The sequence below is a fragment of the Malaclemys terrapin genome, chromosome 1 (assembly GCF_027887155.1).
Source record: "Malaclemys terrapin pileata isolate rMalTer1 chromosome 1, rMalTer1.hap1, whole genome shotgun sequence".
Classification (NCBI taxonomy): Eukaryota; Metazoa; Chordata; order Testudines; family Emydidae; genus Malaclemys; species Malaclemys terrapin.
Genome location: NC_071505.1, coordinates 307,432,553 through 307,459,667, shown reverse-complemented (window position 1 = coordinate 307,459,667; position 27,115 = coordinate 307,432,553). Strand labels below are relative to the sequence as shown.

The 27,115-nt window shown below is 44.3% G+C and overlaps 1 protein-coding gene across 4 annotated transcripts in view; it reads left to right on the top strand.

Annotated features, from left to right (window-relative positions):
- Nucleotides 1-20,880, top strand: part of PAN3 (poly(A) specific ribonuclease subunit PAN3) — a 121,571-nt gene extending 100,691 nt beyond the window's left edge. For all 4 annotated transcript variants that reach the window (XM_054015382.1, XM_054015383.1, XM_054015381.1 and 1 more), the window contains 5 exons: nucleotides 866-1,005; nucleotides 1,996-2,125; nucleotides 6,821-6,885; nucleotides 7,619-7,757; nucleotides 17,204-20,880. In XM_054015382.1, the coding sequence (XP_053871357.1) occupies nucleotides 866-1,005; nucleotides 1,996-2,125; nucleotides 6,821-6,885; nucleotides 7,619-7,757; nucleotides 17,204-17,344 (615 nt within the window). In that variant the 3' untranslated portion in view covers nucleotides 17,345-20,880. The remainder of the gene's footprint in view (nucleotides 1-865; nucleotides 1,006-1,995; nucleotides 2,126-6,820; nucleotides 6,886-7,618; nucleotides 7,758-17,203) is intronic.
- Nucleotides 20,881-27,115: the final 6,235 nt, after the last annotated feature.

Sequence of the window (27,115 nt, the reverse complement as noted above, 5' to 3'; positions counted from 1 at the left end):
CATCAAGGTGTTAAGTGACAGGATGTATATGATTAGAACCTGCACAGAATAAAATGCCACTCTTACACTAACCTCACCTACCTGTCCTGTTCAGTAGTTTCAGGCATTAGGCCCATAGCCTCTCTCACGGGAAATTACTCAAAGATTAAAAGGCTCGATGTTTTGCGATTGCAAACCTTTTTTGGAAAGAATCCATATTTTTTGGCAACTGAGATCAAGAGCTGGTTTCACGTGATTGATTGATTAACCCTAATCTTGCATTATTCTATTGTAAGTGTCAGTCTGACAGTGGATAGTTTGGGTTATGAGATTATTGTATTTGCACCTCCTTCTCTCTGAATGCCATAGCCTTGCTGTTTTACTACTTCATTTAAAAAAACATACTTTACCGGCGGATCTTCTTGGTATAACAAATAATCCTTGATAAATCATCCAGTAAATTATAGCTGGAAGACTTGTCCTATTTGTCACCAGTTCATTCACTCTGCTGGGGTGGGATGTGGAAGGGGGTGGATGGAGAAAAGAAAACTCCTTCTTTCAAAGCTTCTGATGGCCACAAGAAAGGATCTTTCCCTTCTCGAGATAGAATTCTGCCCTGGCACTCTCCCTTTGTTAAAATTTAAATTGCAAAATAGAAATAGGCAGTTGAATGTTAAGTGTTAATAAAGATGCATGTAATTCCTACCAGTTGCTACTAATATAGACTTCTGTTTTGTGTACACTAAACATATCTTGAAAAATTCTATTGATAATGTGGGCTTTAAAAAGCATTTATTTTAGATACTCATTTAAAAAAACAACTATTGCAAATACTTTTTAAAAGTGCCATAGTAAAGTTTTTTTTTTTTTTTTTTTTTTCTATTAGCAAGCAGATCTGATCTCACTAGGAAAAGTTGTGTTGGCATTGGCTTGCAATTCTTTGTCAGGAATTCAGAGAGAAAATTTGCAGAAAGCTATGGAACTGGTGACAATCAACTATTCCTCTGATCTGAAGAATCTGATTTTGTAAGTTCAGTATCATAGCATGGATTGAAGCATGTTTTTGTTGCCGCTTTTTAAGTTGAAGGAAATTTATTAATAGCAAAACATAAATGCAAGATAATATATAGCTGAAGGTACCAAATGAATAGTTCATATTTTCAGACACAAATAAGAGCTAAATTCTGTAGAGTGTCTTAAGATAATTTCAAATTAAAAGTACAGCATTAAAAAGTGGTATTGAATTGCCTTCATAGTAGATAAAAGGGGCCAACAAAATACATTACCCTTGCTATTCAGAGACAACTTTATATATGTTCTACGGTATCTGTAGTAAATATGAACTCCCATATTTCCTCAGTAATTGGTGTTTAAGGTGTTGTGACCAAAATATCATAAAATCTTGTTTCAAGAGTCAGAGAAATAGCATATGAATAATTGGATTTGCATTAAGGTCTTAACTTTTGTGTTCTACCTCTTTATACAAAGTATAGGCACACTTTTTAGTTCCTGAAACTGTCCGGTTTTTTTTTTTAGTAGGGTTGCTGCCTTTCTGACCTGAGAGATAGGGTTTGTTTTTTTGTGTTCATAAATGTAGTCACTATTTTCCTCACCAACCCTTACAGTCAGAGAGAGAAAAAATGGGAGTATTTGTCCCCTGCTCCTCATTTGAAAAAAACATCACTTGAAAATTTACAGTCTGCATATATCTCCTACTTTTAATCCTGCCCTTTCTGGCATTGATCTACTTCTGCACTGCCATGTGAGTACTCGTTAGCTTATTGAGTGCTTTGGAAACACCGCATATAGGTAAGTTACAACAAGCATTTTCTCTGCTGCTTAACTACTGCTGCTTGACATTGATATAAGAAAAACACAGTGGCAGCTTCAGAGCCAGATCCATGTTTAGTGCTCAAAATAGCATCTGAAGCCGAAAATAGGATCTGGTTAAAACAATATGGTGGCATCTCTGTTTAAATGTGATGTGTTCAATTAATCTATTTGTTTTTTTGGTAGGTATTTGCTGACTGACCAGAATAGGCTTCGCAGTGTAAATGATATCATGCCTATGATTGGTGCACGATTCTATACTCAACTGGATGCTGCTCAAATGAGAAACGATGTTATAGAGGAAGACCTTGCAAAGGTAAATCATTCCGTGGTAAAAGGTTGAACAAAAGTATCCTACGGGGGGTGTAGATCTACAATCTATAAAATTGAATCCTGTTCTTGTTGAGCTCTTGTTGAGTTTTGTCATTGACTTTTTGAGAACTAGAATTTAGTGCTAAATAAGAAATTCTAATGTTGAAATAAATACAGTATCTCAATAACTCATGTCTTTGGGGACAACGAAAGCATTTGACTGACCTGGGTGCTGGCTGTGTAGTCTTAACAAGTCAGAGCTTGAGGTCTGCCTAATTGATTGTGAACCTAAAAGCCTGATGGCCAGCTCTCTGAGAGGTGGTTAGTGCATGATAATGTGGGCTTTAGCTAAAGCACCCAGACTTCTGCTGAACCAACAGACTTAGGAGAAGCTAAGAGGCATTCTCTGTGCATTTAAATCCTTACCTTATAGAATGAAGTTTCCTTTTCTGATTGAGTAGATATGATCTGCAGCACTTAAAAACATTTTCAATAGTTTGTATTAGAAATTGGCACAACTGCAAATACTACCTTTGTTTGATTCCTCAGATTCAGATTCCATTACTCTTCTCCTTACCCCATATTAATTCCTTTTCAAACAAATGAAAAATAGTAGAGCTACTGGCTGTCACCCTCGCATCAACAAAATCAGTAGCTCATACTGTTCTACTTAGCAATACATGTCTTGATTGAATTTGATTGGCTATTCGCTATACAGCTTCCAGGAGAAGTGTACATTCCTATTACTATATAATACTGCTATAGAGAGGGTTTAACTCTTCCTACTCTGATTATAAATCCCCAGAAAGATTCGGACCAAGATGCATGGTAGGAGGCTTTTGCGTCTTCCCTGTCGCGTGACAAAACATGGACTAACTCAAATCTTCAGTCAAAGTGGGATATTAAGGTTTTAAGGCAGGGGTCTCAAACTCAAATGACCAGGAGGGCCACATGAGGACTAGTTCATTGGCCTGAGGGCCGCATCGCTGACACTTCCCCCCCCCGCTGTCCCCGGCCCTGCCCCCACTTCACCCCTTCCCTGAAGTCCCCACCCCAACTCTGCCCCCTCCCTGCCCCCAGAGGGTGCAGGAGGGGTGTGGCAGTGGCTCAGGGCAGGGAGTTGAGGCGCAGGGTGCGGCAGGGGGCTCAGGGCAGGGAGTGCAGGAGGTGTGCAGGGTGCAACAGAGGGCTCAGGGCAGGGAGTTGGGGTGTGGGGTGCAGGAGGGGTGAAGGGTGTGGCAGGGGTGCTGGGTGCAGCAGGGGGTTGGGGTTTGGGGTGCAGGAGGGGTGTGGGGTGCAGCAGGGGGCTCAGGGCAGGGGGTTGGGGTGCAGGCAGGGGGTTGGGGTACAGAAGGGGTGTGGGATGCATCAGGGGATTGGGGTGCAGGCAGGGGGATCAGGGCAGGAAGTTGGGGGGGAGGGGTGCAGGAGGGCTTTAAGATTAAGCTAGATAAGTTTATGGAGGGAATGGTTTGAGATAACGTGATTTTAGTCAATTAATCAATAACGTGCCATCGCTGGTAAATAGTATCAATGGTCAATGAGGGTCTGGCTGGAGAATCTTGCTTGCATGCTCGGGGTTCTACTGATCGCCATATTTGGGGTCAGGAAGGAATTTTCCTCCAGGGTAGATTGGCAGAGGCCCTGGAGGTTTTTCGCCTTCCTCCGTAGCATGGGGTAGGGGTCGCTAGCTGGAGGATTCTCTGCGACTTGAAGTCTTTAGATCACAATCTGGGGACTTGAAAAGCTGAGTTAAGGGAAAGGGGGGGGGGGGGGGGGTCAGCTTTTGTGGCCTGCATCATGCGGGAGGTCAGACTAGATGATCATAATGGTCCCTTCTGACCTTAAAGTCTGAGTCTAGGAGGGCTTCGGGCTCCAGCCCAGAGCCACTTATCTAAAGCGGCTCTGGGATGGAAGTGGCACACACCGGGGCCACGGCAGGCTGACGGCCCTGGTTCTGCGCCCACTCCCGCTCCGCGAAGCAGCTGGAACCATGTCCCTGCATCCCCTGGGGGAGGAGGGATGCAGGGCTCTGTGCACTGCTTGCCACTCCTACAGGTACCTCCCCCGAAGCTCCCATTGGTAGGCTGGAGGTAGACTAGGGGGGCGCACGGGCCGCTTGGCGGGCCACAGGAAATAGCCCCATGGGCCGCATGTTTGAGAACCCTGTTTTAAGGGCTTAAATCACAACTTTATGTCCTGTTTCCCTTAATCCCACTGCCCATACTGAGTTTTTTTTAAAGGAGACAGTATGGCCTAGTGGAAAGAGCATTGAACCAGGATTCAGGAGATCTGGGTTTTGTTTCAGATCTATGAAATATGGGTACCTGCATGGCCCCTCAATATGCCAACATTTTTATGGCTGACCTAGAAACCTACTACAAACCCCGGTGCCAACTCTGTCCACATATCTATTCCTCCGCTCTCGTCCCCTAATGCCCCTACTCTACTTGCACTACACTGATGACATCTTCATCATCAAGAGACACTATCATAGGACCTAACCACATCAGCCACGCCATCCGCGGCTCGTTCACCTGCACACTACCAATGTGATATATGCCATCATGTGCCAGCAATGCCCCTCTGCCATGTACATTGGCCAAACCGGACAGTCTCTACGCAAAAGAATAAAATGGACACAAATCTGACATCAGGAATCATAACATTCAAAAACCAGTTGGAGAACACTTCAGTCTCTCTGGTCACTCAATAACAGACCTCAAAGTGGCAATTCTTCAACAAAAAAACTTCTAAAGCAGACTCCAACAAGAAACTGCAGAACTGGAATTAATTTGCAAACTGGACATCAAATTAGGCCTAAATAAAGACTGGGAGTCGTTGGGTCATTACAAAACCTAAACTTAATTTCTCCAATACTAATTTCTCCCTACTGTTACTCACATCTTCTTGTCAACTGTCTGTAATGGGCCTCTCTTACCACTTCAAAAGTTACTTTTCCTCCCTTGATATCCTGCTGTTAATTGATTTATCTCGTTAGACTGACCTAACACTTGGTAAAGCACCCCCATCTTTTCATGTATTTATACCTGCTCCTGTATTTTTTACTTCATACATCTGATGAAGTGGGTTCTAGCCCACGAAAGCATATGCCCAAAATAAATTCGTTAGTCTCTAAGGTGCCACAAGCACTCCTAGTGTGGGTTTTTTTATTATTATTATTATTATTATTATTCCTGGCTCTGTCACTGGCGTGCTGGGTGCTTCGGTTTCCTCATCCGTAAAATGGGAATAATAAAACTGACCACCTATGTAAAGCATTTTGAAATCTACAGATAAAAGGTGCTATGTAATCATTAGGCATTATTTTTTTTTATTTTTTTTAATTTTTTTTAAATTTATATATTTTGCATGCAAAACCTTGTAGCTGGACAAAGTAGGAGGCTGCACTGCCACTCCATAATCAGAGATTAATACAGTTACAGGAGCAATACAAACTGTTCCACAGTATTCTAGGAGACTGAGGAGTATAAATCTTTTTGTCCCTTTTCTTCTTGTCTTTCAAATCAAGCTGTCACACTAATGTATTACAGTATGACTTCATTTGCCAAATTTAGGACCCAGTTCTGCCAACCTTACTCATGTTGGGTAGTAAATTACTTCAGGAGTAATCCTACTGAAATCGGTGGCACTGTGTGTGAAGTAAGCTACGCCACATGAGTGTGGATGGCAGTAACTGGGTCCTGAGATGCTTCATAATGGCATATTATTAGAATCTTTTATCCTTCTGGAAGCCTGATTTGAAAAGCGTCTACTTAAATAAAATATTCATGTATCCACAATGTATTGTAAACTAGGATACAGTCAGAACAATTTTTTTCTCACTCTCTGTGGGGATGGAAAGCAGTATGTGACATGGATTATCAGCTATATATGTAATAAAAAAAAAAAACCCAAATTGCAGTGGTTCTATACTTTGTGTTGATTTTGTTGCTGTCTTTGTTTGAGATGGTGTCAGGATTTCAGCTACTTTAATTATACACATTTGTTCTTGCTTTCCTCTTGAACAGATGTGCTTTGTCTAAACTGGTCTTGGATCTGATACTTATTAGGAATTTGGATTGCAATCTGATTTACCAGTGTTACCAAACACCTTTTACTCATGGTAAATGGTACTAATGGCCAGCAAAAAAAAAAAAAAGTGTGAGAAGAAAACAAAACAATCTAAATTGAATGCCCAGATAACCAAGATAAAAGAGGAGGGGCATGAAGCAACTAGGAAATTTAGCATTTTCTTCTTCTATGGTCCTGATGTCCAGACCTTGCTCCTGTTCCATCTTAAAACCCAGTATACTTTCTTTAAAATAGTCACCCTATGGTATCCTATACCAATGGGGTAGTTGGAGTCTGCATCAGTGCTCCATGAGGCAATGAAACTGATAGTCTAGCCCTTGCTGGGGTAGAAACATGGCCTGGGTGCTGGCCAGACTGGAGATTTGCAGGAAGAAAATGAAGTACAAAGATCAATAACACTATGACTTTGGGCATGCAGTGCCATGTGTCGATGAATCTATTTCTAGAAAATGTAAACCATCTTCATTGAAATTAATCTGATGGGTCTTTGCAATTTTGTTGCACAAGATCAGTTTTGCTGCATTGAGGCTTTTGCATGCACCAGTGTCTTAAGTTTTGTGTTTCTTCCCAACTTTAAACTAATCATACATTTCTTGTGTTCTAGGAGGTGCAGAATGGAAGGTTGTTTAGGCTTCTAGCAAAATTGGGAACAATCAATGAGAGACCAGAGTAAGGGATGAGATACTTTTTTCATAGTTCAATCTATAAAATCCAATTTATAATTCAAGATTTCTACCCTCACAGATATGATCTGAATAATCCTATCTCCAATTATGCCTCTGAAGAAGTAAGAAGTAAAGACACCTTGAGGCAATGAGTTAAAATTCTGATTAAAATAGGAATATTTTTCTTTTCTTTAAGTTAGGCTATCTTAACATATATATTGTGTTTCTTTACGATATATTTAGCATATATATTGTATTTGGGGTTTATTATGCTTGAGAGCACGTATAAAGGCTATGGCTTACCTCAACACGTAATTATAGTAAAGTGTTTCAAAAGTTTGAATGGGCATAGTTTTGTGCTGATTATCTGTCAGATACTAATATGAAACAACATACTTTTCACTGGCCTATTTTCAAAATCAGTTAATAGACTGTTAGGTAACTGCAGATTTGAGTTACCTTATAACTGGCTTTTAGCATTCGGCTGGTAACTTTGATGGTTTTCCTCCCAGTCCCTTTTCTGCAGGCTTTTAGTAAACATTTAACTTCAGGTACTTTAGCTGAGGAACTCTGGATAAAGCTTCTTGTATCTTTGTGATAGGAAGGAAATACTACTACTTGGTAGTAGGTTCATTATGTAGCAGAGCTTAGATAGACAGTGTTTATTCTGAAGAGTTAATGAGCATATGTATCTCTTTAACTTTTCATTGCTAATGTCAAGCTTTGTTTTGCACCAGATTTCAGAAAGACCCAACTTGGTCAGAAACTGGAGACCGATATCTACTGAAGCTCTTTCGGGATCATCTTTTCCATCAGGTGACAGAAGCGGGCACTCCTTGGATTGACCTCAGTCACATTATCTCATGTCTTAACAAGGTAACCTGTATCTGTGTTCTTTCTTTAAAGAATGATTTGATGAAGCTTTCATTCATGTGACGTTCCACTGTTGAAAGAAAATGGATGCGTCACTCATATGCTAATTCTGTTGATTTAGCTGATATTTTTCTAATCTGGATGAGAAAAGATTATCCAGTAAATTAGCATGTAACCTTAATGAATATTTTAATTAGAAGTACTAAATTGGCAATTAATTAAAGAGTGATGTACAGTGGCCCCTTTTTATCATGCTAAAGGATAGCCTAACGGGACCCTAAAAGTCCTGTAATCAACTAGGTATGATTCTCCTGGAACAAGCATAGTGGAAGACCACCATAAGGCTGTCTCCTGAAGATCCCCTCACACACCCTACTATTGGGGGTTTGCCAGGGAAGGGCAGGACTGGGGGTGAAAGGGTTGTATCCGGAGGGGTGCCACAGCATGCAGTGCTGCACAGATTCCAAGACACCATAGCTTGTCTAAGTTATGCTAAGAGAAGAACAGGAGTACTTGTGGCACCTTAGAGACTAACAAATTTATTAGAGCATAAGCTTTCGTGGACTACAGCCCACTTCTTCGGATGCGTCCGAAGAAGTGGGCTGTAGTCCACGAAAGCTTATGCTCTAATAAATTTGTTAGTCTCTAAGGTGCCACAAGTACTCCTGTTCTTCTCTTTACGGATACAGACTAACACGGCTGCTACTCTGAAACCTAAGTTCTTCTTCGAGTGCTTGCTCATATCCATTCCATTAGGTGTGTGCGCGCCGCGTGCACGATCGTCGGAAGATTTTCTACCCTAGCAACACCGGCGGGTCGGCTGTGGAGCCCCCTAGAGTGGCGCCTTCATGGCGCTGAATATATACCCCAGCCGACCCGGCGCCCCCCTCAGTTCCTTCTTACCGCCCCTGACGGTCGTTGGAACTGTGGAGCGCTGCTTAGCTGTTCTCCATTCTCCCTAGCTTTGTTGGTTATTAGCAGTTATAGTTATAGTGTTTATAGTTAAATAGTTAAATAGTTTTTAAAAAAGTTGTTATAGTTGTTCTAAGTAGCTCAGGGGATTAAGGGGGTCGTCTCCCCCTTTCTTCCCCGGCCGCGGGGCCGGGCTCATGCCCAACGCTCCCGGCTTCAAGCAGTGCGCCTCCTGCGCGAAGCCTATGCCCACGAGCGACCCGCACGACTCCTGTCTGAAGTGCCTGGGAGAGTCCCACCAAACAGATAAGTGCAAGATCTGTAAGGCCTTCAGACCAAGGACCAAGAAGGAGCGGGACTTTCGGCTCAGGCAACTCCTGATGGAGGCGGCACTTAGCCCGGACACTCCCTCTACGGGCCAGACCCCGGCGCCTAGCACCTCGGTGCGCAGTGCACCGGCAGCACCGGCTTTGACGACCACGCGAGTGGCGTCAGACAAGCCTCCCCGGCACCGGACCTCGTCGGCACCGCAAGCAGTGCCTCGGCGCCGATCATTATCCCCGGGGCATAAAAAAGCCCATAAAACGGGGACGTCCGTGCCGAAGACGCCAGCTCCCCCAGTGCCGGGGGTAGAGCCGCGTCCGCCGGTGGAGCAAAGGAAACAGGTGCCTCCAGCACCGTCGACTCCGGCACCGAAGCCGTTGAGTCCGGTGCAGATAGCGTCTCCACCGAGGCCGGCGGTGATACAGTGCCTACCGTCGACTCCAGAGACCTTCGCGGCGGCGAGAGACTTAATAGCTCTCACGGAGCCGGCACCGCCTCAACCACCGGCACCGACTGCACCGCTGACTCGCCCGGTCCAGTCGAGGGGGAAACCGGCCTTGATGCGCCCTCCACAAGGACTGGAACCTCGGCACCGCTCCAGGTCCCGAAGCAGGTCCCCACGCCGCTCGCAGTCCCGGCACCGAATATCATCTCGGCACCGGTCGTACTCGCGGCCAAGATCTTCTTCGCGGCACCGCTCTACGTCTCGGCACCGATATGATCGTCGGCACCGATCAACGTCGAGACGTAGCTCTCGGCACCGCTACGGTCGACGCTCGACGTCGAGAGGCCGCTCCCGGCACCGGGCATACTCCAGGTCCTCGTCGAGGTCCAGATCCGACTCCCGGCACCGACGAGGTCATCGGCACCGGTCGCGGTCCCGGCACCGATCGCCGGCACCGCGTGGAGATAGAACATCCCCGGACCGGCACCGTGCGGCACCGCATCCCACGGGATTCGTCTCGACGCACTCGGCACCGCCATGGCCATCGAGATCGGTGTCCCGCTCCTCTGAGGAAGTATCGAGATCGGCATACCCCCCTCAGGGTCAAGCCGAGGAGCAGGACATAGGCCATTGGCAGGAGGTAGCAGAGGACCCTGCTCATGGCCCATCTCACTGGTCGTTCTGGACCCCGTGGGCGTACCATCAGGCGCAAGGGGCTCCAATTGCGTCGACCTCTCGCTCCGGTCACTCCGTCAGAGGGGCCCCGGAGTCCACCATCTCTCGGCCTCCGCCAGGGGGCATGGAGGCCTCTGGGTCCGCACCACCTGACACCCTGGACCCAGGCACAGGTGATGCTCCAGCCCAGGAACAGGGAGACCAGGACCAGCCCTTGGATCCGGTTCCACCGCAGGCATCTTCCTCTTCTTCTCCCGATGAGGCAGTGGCGGGCACATCGTGCACAGGCCCGCCTCCAATAGATCTTCGGGCTCACCAGGATCTTCTGCGCAGGATGGCCCGTAATATGGACCTGCAGGCGGAGGAGATAGTGGAGGTTCACGACCCGATCGTGAATATCCTTGGAGCGGATGCCCCATCGAGGGTAGCGTTACCCCTGATCCGCACGATTCAAATGAATGCGGATACGATATGGCAGACTCCTGCCTCTATCCCACCCACAGCGAGAGGGGTGGAAAGAAAATACTTTGTCCCGTCTAAGGACTATGGGTACTTGTATACCCACCCCCAACCGTGTTCACTGGTGGTGGAATCAGTGAACGCACGAGAGCGCCACGGCCAGCAGGCTGCAGCGCCTAAATCAAAAGAGGCTAAGCGGCTCGATTTGTTTGGCCGTAAGGTTTACTCAGCCGGAGGGCTACAACTTAGAGCAGCGAACCAGCAGGCGCTGCTGAGCCGCTACAGTTTCAACTCCTGGAACTCTATGGGGAAGTTTAAGGAGCTGATTCCCCAAGAGTCCAGGGAAGAGTTTGGAGCCATGGTAGAGGAGGGCAAGAAGGTGGCTCGGACCTCCTTGCAGGCCTCCTTGGACATAGCAGACTCAGCTGCGAGGACCCTGGCTTCGGGTATCGCTATGCGTAGGATCTCCTGGCTTCAGGTCTCGGGTTTGCCTCCGGAGCTGCTGCAAACCCTACAGGATCTCCCCTTTGAGGGACACGGATTGTTCTCAGACAAAACGGACTCTCGCCTGCAGAGCCTAAAGGACTCGAGAACAATCATGCGCTCCCTGGGGATGCATGTTGTGGGCCCTCAGCGCAGGCCATTTAGGCCGCAGCCTCAGCGCTTCTACCCCCCCCCACCTCGTCAGAGACAGGACTCGGCCAGGAGGCGAGGGCGAGGTGGTAGAAGAAGGTGGACCGGCCCTCAACCCGGCCAAAACCAGGGGCCACCTAGACCACCTTCAGGCCCCAGGCAGAACTTTTGAAGGTGCGGTCGAGGACGGCGCCCCAGTCATCCCCCAGGATCCAACCCCCTCCTTTCGGGATCGCCTCTCCCACTTCCACCGTGCTTGGTCCCTTATAACTTCGGACCGTTGGGTCCTCCGCACGGTGGAGAGGGGATACGCTATCCAATTTTCTTCTATCCCCCCCTCCCACCCCCCTTCCCCGTCCCTCTTCAGGGACCCTTCTCACGAGCAACTTCTTATTCAGGAGGTTTCTACGCTCCTGGCCATGGGGGCCATAGAGGAGGTTCCAGTAGAGTTAAGGGGCAGGGGATTTTATTCCCGTTACTTCCTGATCCCCAAGTCCAAAGGAGGTCTGCGGCCCATCTTGGACTTGCGCGGACTCAACAAATTCGTAGTAAAGTTGAAGTTCCGCATGGTCTCTTTGGGGGCCATTATCCCTTCCCTCGATCCTGGAGACTGGTTCGCCGCCCTCGACATGAAAGACGCATACTTTCACATCTCAATTTACCCACCTCACAGACGCTTCCTGCGATTCGTGGTAAACATGGTGCACTACCAATTTGCAGTCCTTCCCTTCGGCCTATCCTCGGCCCCAAGAGTGTTCACGAAATGTATGGCTGTCGTGGCAGCGTACCTTCGTCGGCAAGGGATACAGGTGTTCCCGTACCTAGACGACTGGCTGGTACGCGGTCGCACCAAGGAGCAAGTTCAAGCTCACGTCCACATAATAGTGCACACATTCAACGAGTTGGGCATCCTACTCAACAAGGACAAATCCACTCTAGAACCTACCCAGAGAATAGAATTCATAGGCGCAGTTCTAGACTCCAGACGTGCACAAGCCATCCTGCCAGACAACCGATTTGGCACCATCACGAGCCTCATTCAAGGGCTCCAGGCGTTCCCAACTACCACGGTGAGGTCGTGCCTTACCCTGCTGGGCCACATGGCTTCCTGCACGTACGTAACCAGGTATGCCAGACTTCGGCTTCGCCCACTTCAAACCTGGGTGTCTTCAATATACCGTCCACATCGGGACAGCCTGAACATGGTGGTCACGGTCCCGATCTCGGTCCTGACCTCCCTCACCTGGTGGCTAGATCACAATGTGGTCTGCGAGGGGATGCCATTTCACGCCCCACAACCCTCTCTGCACCTGGTCACAGACGCTTCATCTCTGGGTTGGGGCGCCCATCTCAACGAACACCATACCCAGGGCCTGTGGACTGCATCCCAGCTAGCCCTGCACATCAATGTTCGGGAACTGATGGCGGTGCGCCTGGCGTGCCAGGCATTTCTCAACCTCCTACGTGGCCGATGTGTGTTAGTTCTCATCGACAACACCACGGCCATGTTTTACATCAACAAGCAAGGAGGAGCACGTTCGTCAATCCTATGCCAAGAGGCCATTCGCCTGTGGGACTTCTGCATCGCCCACTCAATCCACCTCACGGCATCGTTCCTCCCTGGAGTCCAGAACACTCTAGCGGACCGACTCAGCAGGTCCTTCCAGACGCACGAGTGGTCTATCCGTCCGGACATCATACATTCCATCTTCCAGAGGTGGGGGTTTCCCCAGGTAGACCTGTTTGCATCCCGAGACAACAGGAAGTGCCACGTGTTCTGCTCCCTACAAGGTCGAGCTCCGGGCTCCCTCTCGGATGCGTTTCTCCTTCCCTGGAAAGACCACCTGTTTTACGCCTTCCCTCCGTTTCCTCTGGTCCACAAGGTACTGCTCAAATTGCGCAGAGACCAGGCACAGGTAATTCTGGTCGCTCCAGCGTGGCCGAGACAACATTGGTACACCACACTGTTGGAACTCTCGGTTCAGACACCGATCCCGCTTCCGTTGTATCCGGATCTCATCACGCAGGACCACGGCCGGCTGCGTCACCCCGACCTGCAATCACTCCACCTCACGGCGTGGCTGCTCCATGGTTCACCCAGGCAGAGCAGCAATGCTCGCACTCTGTCCAAGAGATTCTGCTGAGCAGTAGGAAGCCCTCAACACGCACCACGTACCTGGCCAAGTGGAAGCGGTTCTCCTGTTGGTGCGAACAACGAGCCACGTCCCCGTTGCAGGCACCCATTCCTCTCATTTTGGAGTATCTCCTCTCCCTAAAACATCAGGGGTTGGCGATATCTTCAATTAGGGTTCACCTGGCCGCTATATCGGCCTTTCACCCAGGGGAACTCGCGTCCTCGGTATTCTCTAACCCGATGGTCGTTAGGTTCCTCAAGGGCTTAGACCGGATGTACCCACAACAACGTCAGCCCGTCCCGACGTGGGACCTCAACCTGGTTCTCTCCAAGCTCACAGGTCCTCCATTCGAGCCACTGGCCACCTGTTCACTTCTGTACCTATCCTGGAAGACAGCCTTCCTCGTAGCCATCACCTCAGCAAGGCGCGTTTCTGAACTCAGGGCGCTGACATCCGAGCCCCCTTATACAGTTTTCCATAAGGATAAAGTGCAGCTTCGTCCACATCCTGCCTTTCTCCCTAAGGTGGTTTCTCCTTTTCACATCAACCAGGACATCTTTCTCCCGGTCTTTCATCCCAAACCACATGCCACTCGCCAGGATCAACGCTTGCATTCCCTGGACGTACGAAGGGCCCTGGCCTTCTATATTGACCGCACAAAGCACTTTAGAAAGACGACGCAGCTCTTCGTTGCAGTGGCCGACCGAATGAAAGGCTCACCGGTCTCCTCACAGCGCCTATCCTCCTGGATTACGTCTTGCATCCGGACTTGCTATGACCTGGCAGGTGTCTCAGCACCGCACCTCACCGCTCACTCCACGAGGGCCCAAGCCTCCTCGACTGCTTTCCTGGCACATGTTCCGATACAGGACATTTGTAGAGCGGCGGTTTGGTCATCAGTCCACACGTTTACAGCTCACTATGCACTAGTGCAGCAGTCCAGGGACGATGCTGCCTTCGGATCAGCGGTTTTGCACACGGCAATGTCTCACTCCGACCCCACCACCTAAGTTGGGCTTGGGAGTCACCTAATGGAATGGATATGAGCAAGCACTCGAAGAAGAAAAGACGGTTACTCACCGTTGTAACTGTTGTTCTTCGAGATGTGTTGCTCATATCCATTCCAAACCCGCCCCCCGTCCCCACTGTCGGAGTAGCCGGCAAGAAGGAACTGAGGGGGCGCCGGGTCGGCTGGGGTATATATTCAGCGCCATGAAGGCGCCACTCTAGGGGGCTCCACAGCCGACCCGCCGGTGTTGCTAGGGTAGAAAATCTTCCGACGATCGTGCACGCGGCGCGCACACACCTAATGGAATGGATATGAGCAACACATCTCGAAGAACAACAGTTACAACGGTGAGTAACCGTCTTTTATGCTAGAGTCCTTTCCAGCCCCCAGACAGCTCAGCAGTGGTAGGGTGCATAACTGGTTTAAAGAGGCTACTTGCAATATTCTAAGATTTTAGTTGCATCATTGGCAAAACTTTAGTTGAGCACTCTCATGAATGCAGCTGAGGAAAATCTTTGTCTTATGCCATAAATGAAATAAAGAACATAAACTTATTTTTTCCCTGCAGCTTGTACTTCAACTTTGCAGATGTTTTACCAAACCTTAGCAATCCAAAACAGCCTTTCTTTTCCAGAAAAGTTTGACCATACTCAGATCCTTAGATACTAGCAACTACTAGTTAACTTCAGCCAAAACTTCCACTAAATTATTGGTGGCTCTTCACCTATCTGGCCACTGGGTTACTCCCTTAATCTCCTTTTACTTTTAATTTCGTTTTATCAGTCCCTTTAAATCCTGATTTAAAGGGATTGATGAGGCTAAGTAAAGATTATTAGGGGAATGTGTGCTAATGGCCAGGTGAAAATTAAAGGAATGTATGCTGATGCTCAAACAGGAGGTGAGGAGCTACAGCAACTTTGGGGGATGTAATTCTGTAAATCGGGAAAGAATATATTGCAGAATATTGTGTGCTAGAAACTTCTGTGGCTTATCCTCAAAACAAATGGTTGGTTCTAGGGTTGTGGACCCATAATGCAAAGAATCACTATCTAGGGTTGAAGGACCTCAATATCTTGGCAGCAAAGGCACTCTAAAAAGCACTCGTAAACTTCAGAAAGCAGCATGTTGGAAAACGGATCCTAGTAAAATGGGGTATCTGTGCTTCATACTTCGCTCTTGAAATGTCCTTGTTAGAGTCAAACTTATTCAAGTATCGTAAGGAGAAGGAACTTTTATATCCGAGTGCGACATTTTTGTGCACCTATTTACCTAAGGACCAGTGGAAGAAAGCCACATGTAGTGAGGTACATGGTCAATAGCATGGCTTTGTTTGTTATTTATCTGTAGTGTTTCAAATCCAGTAGGATAACTCAAATTACACGTGTACAGCACTTATCTGAACAATAGATAGAAGATCATACATAGCATTTATAGTTAGTACTTTGTCCTCAAACTGTTTTTTGCAAATCAATCCTAATAACCCTCTCGGAGAAGTGTTGCGGGGTGGTGGTGGCAGTATTATACCCATTTTACAGGAATAGAAAACAAATCAAGCTCTCTGCATTAGTTTGCCTGAAGCCTCACACAACACCGAGGCTAGAATTTGGGAGGTTCTAGCTTTTATTGCTCTGAGTTCAGACTAGTATGCTGCACCTCTTTCTACAGGATGTTTCCTTAGTGTTACTCCTACGAACACCCAATTAAACAAGAACTCGGTGGCTAACCTAGTTCTCCTTTTCCTCTATTCAATCAGGCATAACAGTACATTTATCTGTTTCCATAGCATTCATCACCATATTATCTAAAAATCTACTAGTACTCCCATCCTCCCCTGGGGTATGTTTCCAAAGTGTTGCTCTATATACCATAATACAGACAGTGAAGCCTGTCTTTGGACAAGAGAGTTTGAGGTATAAAACAAATGTTGAAGGTCTCTTACACTGTTTTCAAAAGAAAGCAGCTCCCTTGTACTTAGCAAAGAGTCTGCAAGTTACAAATCACCTCTTGCAGTGTATAAATTGTGTACTCTTTGTAAAATATAAAGTTCCCCTGGAGATTTCTACACCACTTGCTGGTAGAAATATCTAGTATTAGTGACACAAGTTGTGTGGAAGCCAGTTGAAGATGTTAGTTAGTTTCCATGCTGCTTCAATGGTAGTTTAATCAGTCAGAAGAAAAACTTGAGATGTTTGTTGGGGGGAAAAAAGGTTTTTCTTCTGACAGCCCGTATTAACTGTCTGTCAGCGATCAGGATTAGATTATATCTGCATTTTAGACTGAGAAAAAGGAGGATACCTTACAAAAAACATGAGCCAGTTAATTTTGTTCCCACCTTCACTGGCCACTAGCCAGTTTGAATTTGGAAGTTAGTTTCAGCTGTTACAGAGCACAGGAATAGGCAGCCAAAATTGCTCAGGTGCTGATACTTCCCTGTAATTTTGTTTAAAATGCCAAAGACCATCCCTCCTTACTGGTCCATTTGATGAACCTGTCAGGTAACTTGCACAGAAATTCAGTGATGTGGCTCAGGCCTATATAGAGATTGTCCCTCCCTAGCTTGCTTGGTTCTTTTAAGGGGGGCTGGTATTTCAGAAGGATTGGACCAAGTTCTCATCTTCTTCTGCAATGTTATTTTAACTGATGGTTCTTGACCATGAATCTGATTCAGGGTCAGATTTGAGTTAAACGTTTTCAAACCTGTGATTAGTCAACAGGCTGTATATGCTGAAAGAGAAGAACCTTGCCCTTTCTGTGAATCATACTCTCACAAGCTTGCTAAAACCTGATTGTTTTTATGCTTAAGGAAATGATTGTATTGCCATTGCTTCACATTTTATCTTTTGCATTCTTGTTACAGTTAGATGCTGGTGTGCCAGAAAAAATAAGCCTCATTTCCAGAGACGAGAAGAGTGTACTTGTGGTAACTTACAGCGATTTAAAACGCTGCTTTGAAAATACTTTTCAAGAACTAATTGCAGCCGCAAATGGTCAGTTGTAGTATTTGCTGAAAGCATGCAGGACATTGCTGAGGAACTTCACCAATAGCAAATTGCACTACAGCTGAACTGTTGTTGTCATCTCATTTCATATTTGGGAAACAAACAGGAGATGAGCAAAGCTGCTTGCACTTCAGTCAGGTACACTGTTACTTGAAGGGAAGAATGTTTCATTTATCCTAGAGCTATGGCTGCCATTGGAGGCTTTATCTGTGAAGAATTTATTTTAGATTAAGGAACACATCAGGTGCATGATGTTCCTGCTTTTATTTTTTCCACTTGTATATGCACTAATTTTAATTTTTTTAAGACTTTTCTGATCTCTGATGTTTTGCCACATTGTATACTTATTAAGGGAAACTCTTTGCAAGGACATTTCTGGGATACATTTTTGTCACTGAGGATATTGCTCAATTTATTCATTTTGATATTATTTGCACCCAGAATAGCATAAAGGACCAGGGAAATAATTTCATAGAAATTGTGTTCTATAAATGAGAGTTTAGTTTGTAATCTCTGTAAAAGTGTGTTGTATGCGAGCTCTGTATGCCACCCACGGTTAGTTAACAAACCAACCAGAAGATGCATATTTAAAAAAAAAATCAAGTATCAGTGAATTGACATGTATAAAATCCCTTCTCATTTAAGCCTTGTCTAAGCAAAGTGACAAAATAGCAACCTTTGAAACACCTATAATTTAAGGGGCATATCAAATTTGCTCTAAACACAACCAGCGCCTTTAAAAACTGTTTGTATGTTTTCCTGCTAGTCAGCTGCATTTACATTTATGCAATTTTTTTTAACAGAATTTTTTTAAAGAAATTGTGTTAAATGCCTGAAGTTTCAGGAGTGTATTACTTTAGGTTATTTACAGTATAATTTTCGTATAAAGTTCTGTTCTTTGAACCACAGCTTTATTATGGTACTCTACACTGGATACAGAAACAAAGACACTGTTAAGAAGATTAACTAAACACAGCAGTTGTCTGGCATCAAGAGCTTTTGAAGTTTTACAACCTGAATCTGGAGGGATAATGATCTGCTGTGCCTTTGCAGTCACTGCTTAGCCCAAAGTAATATTACTTTTGATAATACTCAACACATGAATATTCCTGAAGTAATTCAGTCTGGAATTTTCCTCCTCAATTAACTTTCTAATATTTGGACATGCAGTTGTCTCCAAACTTGGGTATTCCTGGGATTTATAGTAAAAGATAAACACCTACACTTTGATATTGAAGACTGCCAAATATGTAGGAATTTCCTTTCGTAAAGCAGTAGTGAAGACTGTATCTATCCTTTCCCAGCACTGAATATTTTAATAGCACTGGGTGCTCACCATGAAGAAAATGTGGAAACTCAAAAGGTCAGGACAGACTCTAAGCACTTGCAACTGATGTTACTGACATCAATTTTAATAATTCTCAATATTTGTAGTTTTCAGAGAAGTTTTTAATATTTCTCTGTCCACTTTTATAAGCTTTAAAATGATTCTCCGCCTTGAGACTTGCATCAAGAAAAGCAACTCTCTTCACATCGAAAGCTTTGAAGACTAGGGACGTGCTTTACATATTTTAGAAAATGTGGTTGAGTCTGCATTTGGTAGCATCAGTTGTTGAGTTAAAAATCAATTATTGTTGCATTTGATCTGAATGAATTTTAAAAGTAACATAATGTTTAATATTCAAAGGATGACAATTGCCACAATATTGTTCTTTTTAATGTAAAAGGAACAGGAACTTTGAGAAGTGAACATGCAAAACAGTCTTTTATCATTAGCTCATGTATTTGAGGAAGAGCAGCTGTCTTTTATATGTTTTTTGACAAATCATATTGTAATTCTTTTGTACAAAAAAGAAGTACTTGTATACTAGAAGAAATATGAAATGCTTAATTTATAAGCGGGCTGAGGTTTTTTCCAGTATTGTTTTCTTTGAAAATGAAAGGGGATCATCTGTTCAGTTGTGGGGTTTGGGAACCTTTGGAAAATTTAATTTGTGGACCAATATTTTGTGAAAGTTAAGGCAGGGGTAAAATAGGGCTTGAATTCTCATCCTTCCTAGACCAGCAAACCATCCTCTGTGAGACAAGTCTAGAATGCAAACTTACATGTATTTGCATAATGTCAGTTTGCTTCAGCCCCTAGTAACCTCAGGACTTGGTTTAAAAAAAAAGAAAAAAGAAAAAAAAAAAGTAGACAGCTAATAAGTTTTCATAAGTAACTACTGTCAGCCAGAAAACATTTGGTGTCAGGTAATACATAAAAGAAATAATTGTTGAGCTTTGTTTTCTATTTATTTCATTTGGTCCATATTTGGGAATGATTTGAACAGTCTGAAGTTCTGCTTGGGTGTTTTTTGGGGAGAGCCCTTCTACCGCATTTTAATTCCATTAAGAAGGTTGTCCTAAAGTTATAATCTCTTCCATTCCGACGAAGAGCTGTATGTGTATAGTTAAAAAAACAAAAACCACCCAGGACATACCCTGCCATGTGGGAAATTATTGTGATCTTCCTATCTTTACAGCTAAAAGCACAGAAAGGACAACCTTTGAAATCATGTGATGTTAGTCATTTTAATTTTTGTACCTGTTTTTAAATTCTGTCTATGTATTTACTACACTGTAAATGTTTGAGGGTACCTATGTATTTTATTTTATTTTTTTTTGGCCCTTGTTTCAGTAATTCAAATGTCAACAGCTTTCCCTAAAAAGCACCAGTATGTTAAGTTCTGTCATGATCCCAATATATGTTACCCATCTTTAATCCTGTTTTCATTCTTCATATGTACAGCAGTATTTTTAATAAAGAATACCAGAAATAACGTAGCCTTCTTTTGAGCATGCTAAGTGCTGTAGTTGGGTAGTGCTTTTCACATCTTAAGTATTGGAAGTATATTGCATTCCATCATATTCCTTTTGTATTTCAGTCTGTAAATGACTCCAGCACAGGGTTGTAACAATCATGACTTGCAAACTGCATTTAATGTTTTTCACTTACAGTAAATCACATGGCCTACAATTTCTAGATACTGTTCACTAGACATAGTAATGTGCATTTCCTTAACTTCCAAGTCAAAGTAGTAGCTCCTTTTTGCTTGTATTAAATCAGGCCCACATTACTAGATTAGCCCGAATTCTGAGAAACTGTATTAAAAATACCTTTACGTCCATGTTTATTAAGCTCTCTTGTCCAATGACAATATGTACGTTAGCTTCTCTGAAAATTACACATGGGATAACTGACCTCTTTGATGCCCAGGATTATTTGTTCTGTATTGTTAACCAGCAAAAGTGACTTACTGGTGGGGTAAAGTCCTCTGTACCCATACCCCCCATGCCACATGTTTATGTAATTGTAAAGTCATGAAAATTTTGTAAAATACATGTGAAATTGTCAATATCTTTGTTTTTTTTTCCTTGCATAAACTTAATCTGGACTGTTGGTCCCTTAAATTGCATTATTGCTTTAGAAAGTTTATTTTGCACATATGACTAAAATAAAACTGCAGCAAGCTTGCTTGGTGCACTCTTCTCAAAAGTTCAGAAGTAGGAAGCAGTTTTCTATATGGTAAACTTTCTAATTTACATTTAAGAACGGTGTTGAAGGACCACGTATGCCTATAGGAGTACACCCATGTCTTGTCTGTTCCAGAATGCACATAGCAACACTGGTCAGTAACTTGCAGAATCCAGTCATGCAATAAGTTTTTTTTGGTAAAACTGGAGTAATACTGACATATATTTGTTATGCTCCCATCCACAAGTATCACCTGATGACAGTTTAAAGTGTGCTTTCAGTCTGAACTTGGATGGTTTGTTTTTGAAAAATTTTATTTTTTGTAACAACTAGAGCGGGGATCGGCAACCTTTGGCACACGGCCTGCCAGGGAAAGCCTCTGGCAGGCCAGACCAGTTTGTTTACCTGCCGCGTCCGCAGGTTCGGCCGATTGCAGCTCCCACTGGCCGTGGTTCGCTGTCCCAGAGCAATGGGGGCTGCGGGAAGGGCGGCCAGCACATCCCTCAGCCTGCGCCGCTTCCTGCAGCCCCCGTTGGCCGGGACAGCGAACCACGGCCAGTGGGAGCTGCAATTGGCCGAACCTGTGGATGTGGCAGGTAAACAGCCTGACCCGGCCCACCAGAGGCTTACCCTGGCGGGCCGCGGGCCGAAGGTTGTTGATCCCTGAACTAGAGCATGAATTTTTAAGTTAATGTGAAACAAAATCTGAAATCAGCTTTTTGACTGACTATCGTAATGCAGCAGTGCACCTTCTTCAGCATTTCTCATGTCTGAACTGGTGGCGAATATGTGAATGTTTGTTTAGTGTACTTGGAAAATGAATGGTCATTAAGTAGCCTTCAGAATTACTCTGTCCACACTTGAGTTTGAATTAGAATTTTAAAAGGAACATAATGTGGAAATGAACAACTTTCATTTGAGAACCTGTTGTAGGTAGCCACAAATGCTTCAGTAATTTGTGCCACTGCTACCATCATTAGTTATTATATTAGTATTCTACTTTAAATCCTTAATGCACAGTAGTAGGTACAAGACTTTTTATCCTCCAGATGTGGCCTCACCAGTGCCGAATAGAGGAGAATAATCACTTCCCTCAATCTGCTGGCAGTACTTCTCGTAATGTAGCCCAATATGCCATTGGCCTTCTTGGCAACAAGGGCACACTGCTGACTCATATCCAGCTTCTCATTTACTAATCCCCAGGTTCTTTTCTTCAGAACTGCTGCTTAGCCCGTCGGTCCCCAGCCTCTAGTGGTGCATAGGATGGAAGAATCCCAAGTGCAGGACTTTGTACTTGTCCTTATTGAACCTCATCAGATTTCTTTTGGCCCAATCCTCCAATTTGTGTTGGTCACTCTGGACCCTATCCCTACCCTCCAGCGTATCTACCTCTCCCCCCTGTTCAGTGTCATCTGCAAACTTGCTGAGGGTGCAATCCATCCCATCATCCAGATCATTAATAAAGATGTTGAACACAACCGGCCCCAGGACCAACCCTTGGGGTACTCCGCTTGATACCAGCTGCCACCTAGACATCGACCCGTTGATCCCAACAATCTAGCCAGCTTTCTATCCACCTTATAATCCATTCATCCAGCCCATACTTTTTAAACTATTTTTAACCATACTATTTACCCCTTTGCAGCCCCTAAAATTTAATAAACAACTGGATGGAATAAGAGAACAACACTGCTAGGGTCATATGATTATATAACTAGTGCTGTGCCCTTGTTCCTCCCCACTAAAAACTAGATTGTCTCCAGTGGCCTGCCACCTAGAGGCCTAGCTAGTATAAACGTTAGCAGTAAGAACCAGTGAACGAACTGAGAAATATTCAAGATGGAATGAATTTAGCATTTTGATTTCTATACTTTAATCTTTTTTTATTCAGACGGTATTATCCTCACTGTGTGGCCTTTAAGGATGTAGTGCGCATATTTTGCTTCAAATTAAATCATATTGTGGCCAAATCAAACTGTTTTATTGAATGTGGAAGGAGGAAGTAAAATAGAAGATAGTAAATATACACCACTCCCCTACACTATTACTACTTTCCATGTGTATAAGAACATTTTATGACTTTACTGCTGATAAATGTGAAGTTCTTGGGCTAGCCAGGTCTAACAAGAACAGTAGTACACAGCCTATTTCCTTCAGTTCTGAACAAATTTATGAAAGCAGACTAGTACTGAAGTGCTGACATGCTTAGCCAATCTAGTCCGGTATCCTGTTACTAACAGTGGCTAATACCAGGTGCTTCAAAGGAAGGTACAAGAAACCCTGCAGTAGGCTGTCGGGAAAACCCTGTCCCTGAGGGAAGGTTTCTTGCTAACCCCCATTAGTTAGAAGTTTGTTTAAGTCTTGAAGCATGAGGGTTTGTATCCTTTCCAAAACTCTAATTTAAAGGGTGAAAAAGCTATTCTTGTATTCCATCTAAATGTCCAGTCTATTTCTGCATCCTGCTAAACTGTAGCTTCAATCTCCTGTTCCCTTCTCTATGGCAAACACACATTGTCTTTTCAATCTTTTTTCATATGAAATTGTTTCATGTACTTAATTATTCTTGGAACCCAGCACTGAACCAACCACCTGTTTCTCCACGGGTTTTTTGTTTTCTTTTTTGAGTGGGTGACCAGAACTGAACACAGTATTCCAGGTGAGGTTGTTACTGATTTATATAATAGCATTTTCCATATTCTTCAGCCTATTCCTTATGCATAAGTTTCCTTTTTGCCCTCGGGCTGCATATTGATAACTGGTCTCAGTTGAGCTGTCCACAATACCTAGGTCTCTTTCCTGAGCTGATAGCTAATTTAGCATAGTAAGGTGTGTGAATAGCCCAAATTATTGCCTCCAATATGCATTTGCCAACACTGAACTTAACATTCATTGTAATGCGCATTCACTAAACTTGATTAGATCCCTCTGCAGTGCTTCGCTCTTCTCCCAGCCTGAGCAAACAAATGCAAGACAGCTCCCAATTTACTTTTATCTCACTGACTTAGACCACTTCGATGTCTAGTTTTTTGTGGGGAATTTAAGCATTGAGATTGTTAATGTGAAACGGGCTCCTGTATGTTTTAAGTATTGTCTTACAGGAGAAGTTTAAAACTGGTCAAAAAGTAATTCTCCAGTCATCTCCATTTTTTTCTTTGATGTAGCACCCTAAGTGCTGTCAGTGGTATAATCCCAAATCATCACTTTACACCTGGGAAGCAGACACTTTTTTGGTTCCTTTCCTTTATTCCAGCATACGTGCATGCATTCTCCCCCTGCCCCTGCCAAAAGTTTCTAATACATCACCTCACTCCACCTGCCCGGAGTTCTAAAGTTAATTAAGGGATTTTGCATAGTTAATTTGACAACCTGGCTCAGTGACTGGTAGGGTAGGTGTTTTTCACCCTAAAAGAAATTTTAAACAGTTTAAAAATCCTTGAATTATTTGAAAATAAACAATCAATTTATATCATGATTGCTGTACTTATTAAATAACTAACAGGCAAATGGTGCCAAAACTACTCTCCTTCCAGGAATCTGTAATAAAAGCTAGAAGATGCTAGTAGCTGGCAAACAGGGAAAAAAAGCAAGATTGAAAGATGCAAAATTTTTCCTCAGGTGCTCTCTGTATGCTACATAGGGTAGTAAAAATGGCTAAATGCCAGCAACTGAAAAGAATTGTAGACCTCAGTTCATCCCACCTTCCCAGCTGGAGCAAACTGATTGGGTTTGGATGTGCTTGCAGCACGGTCTCCTAGATGCAGATAGATAAAGAGGGAAAGTGAGTCACAAACTCTCTTCAGTGCTACTATTTCAGGCTTGGCTCGATGAGCTTCAGTTGACTAGCTTTTATCCTCCAATCTCTGGCATAGGTTGGAAAAGAGGACTAGGTGTCCCTACTGTTCAGAGCCAATTAAATGGATGTAGAGTTGTTAGCTGTACCATAGCAGCACTGCAGCCTGCCCCAGCCTTCTGTCTCCTCTTGCCGCTTCATGTGCAGGTTGAACATTGCTCAGGGCTATTCTTTGGATCCACTCCCTCAGAAGAATAGAGCTACTCAGCTGTAATCCCTATTCTGGCACAGATCCACCACTGTGGCACCAGCCCTTAAGAGTTAGTGGTGACAAAGGGTGCTGATGGGTCTAAAATAATAAACGTGAGCCCTGGATATTCATTTATTACCAGGAAGTCATGGACCGGCACTTTCTCTCTCTCTCTCTCTCTCCCCCAGCTAATCCTGAAAATGGTCAAAAGTTTAGAAGATGCCAAAGCTGCTTTGCAACAGCCTCAGTTTTTTCCATAAATGGGATTAGAGAGCTAGGAGGTAATTGGCAAGAGGGATCAGCCCAAAGCAGAGTGTGTTGATTAGGGGATTTAATAATTTGAGGGATTCTTGCATCTTACCCAGTAATATTATCTACCCCCTGTAGGCTCATGTTTTATTGTCCAAGACAGCTATCATGCCAGTTTATAACCAAAACCTCCACCATAATCAGTTTTCTCCCTGGCTTTCAGCCAGTGTGTAAGAATTTGCTTTTGCCCTTCTCAATTCCTTACAGAAATATGCTGCCTCATTAGCTCTCCATCTGGCCCACATCTGAGCAGTCATTTCTAGAACATAGTTTGAGAAACTCCTCAAGTGCTGAGGTGCTCCGTGCTACGAAACCTTCCATTGGGCAGCTAATCTGAATTTACTGGACACTTTGGGACAGGTCTAATGATCAGCACTTTGGAAATGCACTGAGGAGGTCTCCACTAGAGTACTGTGTCCATTTTGAGCACCACACTTTAAAATTGGGACAAATGAGAGAGAGTCCAGCAGAGAGCAACAAAAATGATAAAAGGTTTAGAAAAACCTGTTAAAAAACTGAACAGATTTAGTCTTGAGAGGAGAAGCCTGAGGGGCTCTGCTAGTCTTCAAACAGCAAGGGCAGTTGTAAAGAAGACAGTGATCAATTGTTCATCGTGCCCACTGAAGGTGGGTCAAGAAGTAATGGGCTTAAGTTGCAGCAAGGGAGATTTAGGTAGATGTTAGGAAAAACTTGCAAACTATACATACTAGAATAGGTTACCAAAGGTGATTGTGAAATCCCCCTCATTGTTTAACCTGTTAAAATTTTCCAAACACCTTTTAGGATTAATCTAGGTGGATATGGTCCTGTCTCAGCATGAGGGGATAAAGTGGATGGCTTCATATTCCCTCCCAGCCCTACACGTCTATGATTCTATGCTATGGCAGAGAAGAAAGTCACTGTACCTTCCATTCCCATCATGATGATATTAAGACACCTCATGTCTTATCACATTCAAAATATGGTTTCTGCACCAGCTGCCTTTCTTCCAGTTTTATCTGTGGAAGATCTTCTAGATACAGTGGTTCCTAAATACCACCTTTACTTGCATCGTTTGTCATCTTTGTATCTATAGCAGAAGACCAAAGATATTTGTAGTGTCCAGCCAAGATCTTGAACAGGTGACCCCACTAGCTAAAAGTACCCTTCCCCACAGCAGCCTGGGTCCAACGATCTCTAAGTTTAACTAAGAAGTACAAGACCTAATATCAAATTCAAATATCCAGTAATAATCACCCAGCATGAAGTGTTAAAATGGAGTCAGGTGGGCTTGAGTGTGAAGCAGCAATTCCTGCTGGTTGCATCAGAGTTCCATCTCATCTGGTGGTGAAGTCTTCCAAATTCCCTCCCTACATATGTCCCACTGAATCTATAATCTGGCTATAAGTAGGTGAAACCTCATAGCAGAAACTGAATCAGAAGCAGTGAGGTGAAGCTCTACTTGAAGCTAATAAGAAGAGGGAGAGGTGTCAGACCCTTAGAACTATAGCTCTCTTGAGACCCGCCATTTGCTTTAGCACTACTTCTTAGACCATGTCACAGCATGCCGTTTATGCTGTGATGCTATAGCCTCCCACTGGCTGCTGCCCATCCACCATTCCACACATAGGTTCACTAAGTCATGGGCGAAGAAGCAGAAGCATGTCATAACATTTTTAGTAAGGCATGCAATTCTACACTTGCATGAAAGGTGTGGCCTCACCTGTACAGTGCATGCGAGGTCATGCTATGTGGAGGATGCCATGAAGTAATATTCAGGTCTTTCGTATGCTTGTAGAAAGGAATTCTGAGGCAAGCAATGCATGGACGTCAAACTACTGGGGATGTTAAATCAGCATTAACCTGCAACTTGGAGTCCTTGCATTCAGAGAGGAATGATGCTATGAAGAGCAACCCTCATCACTGTC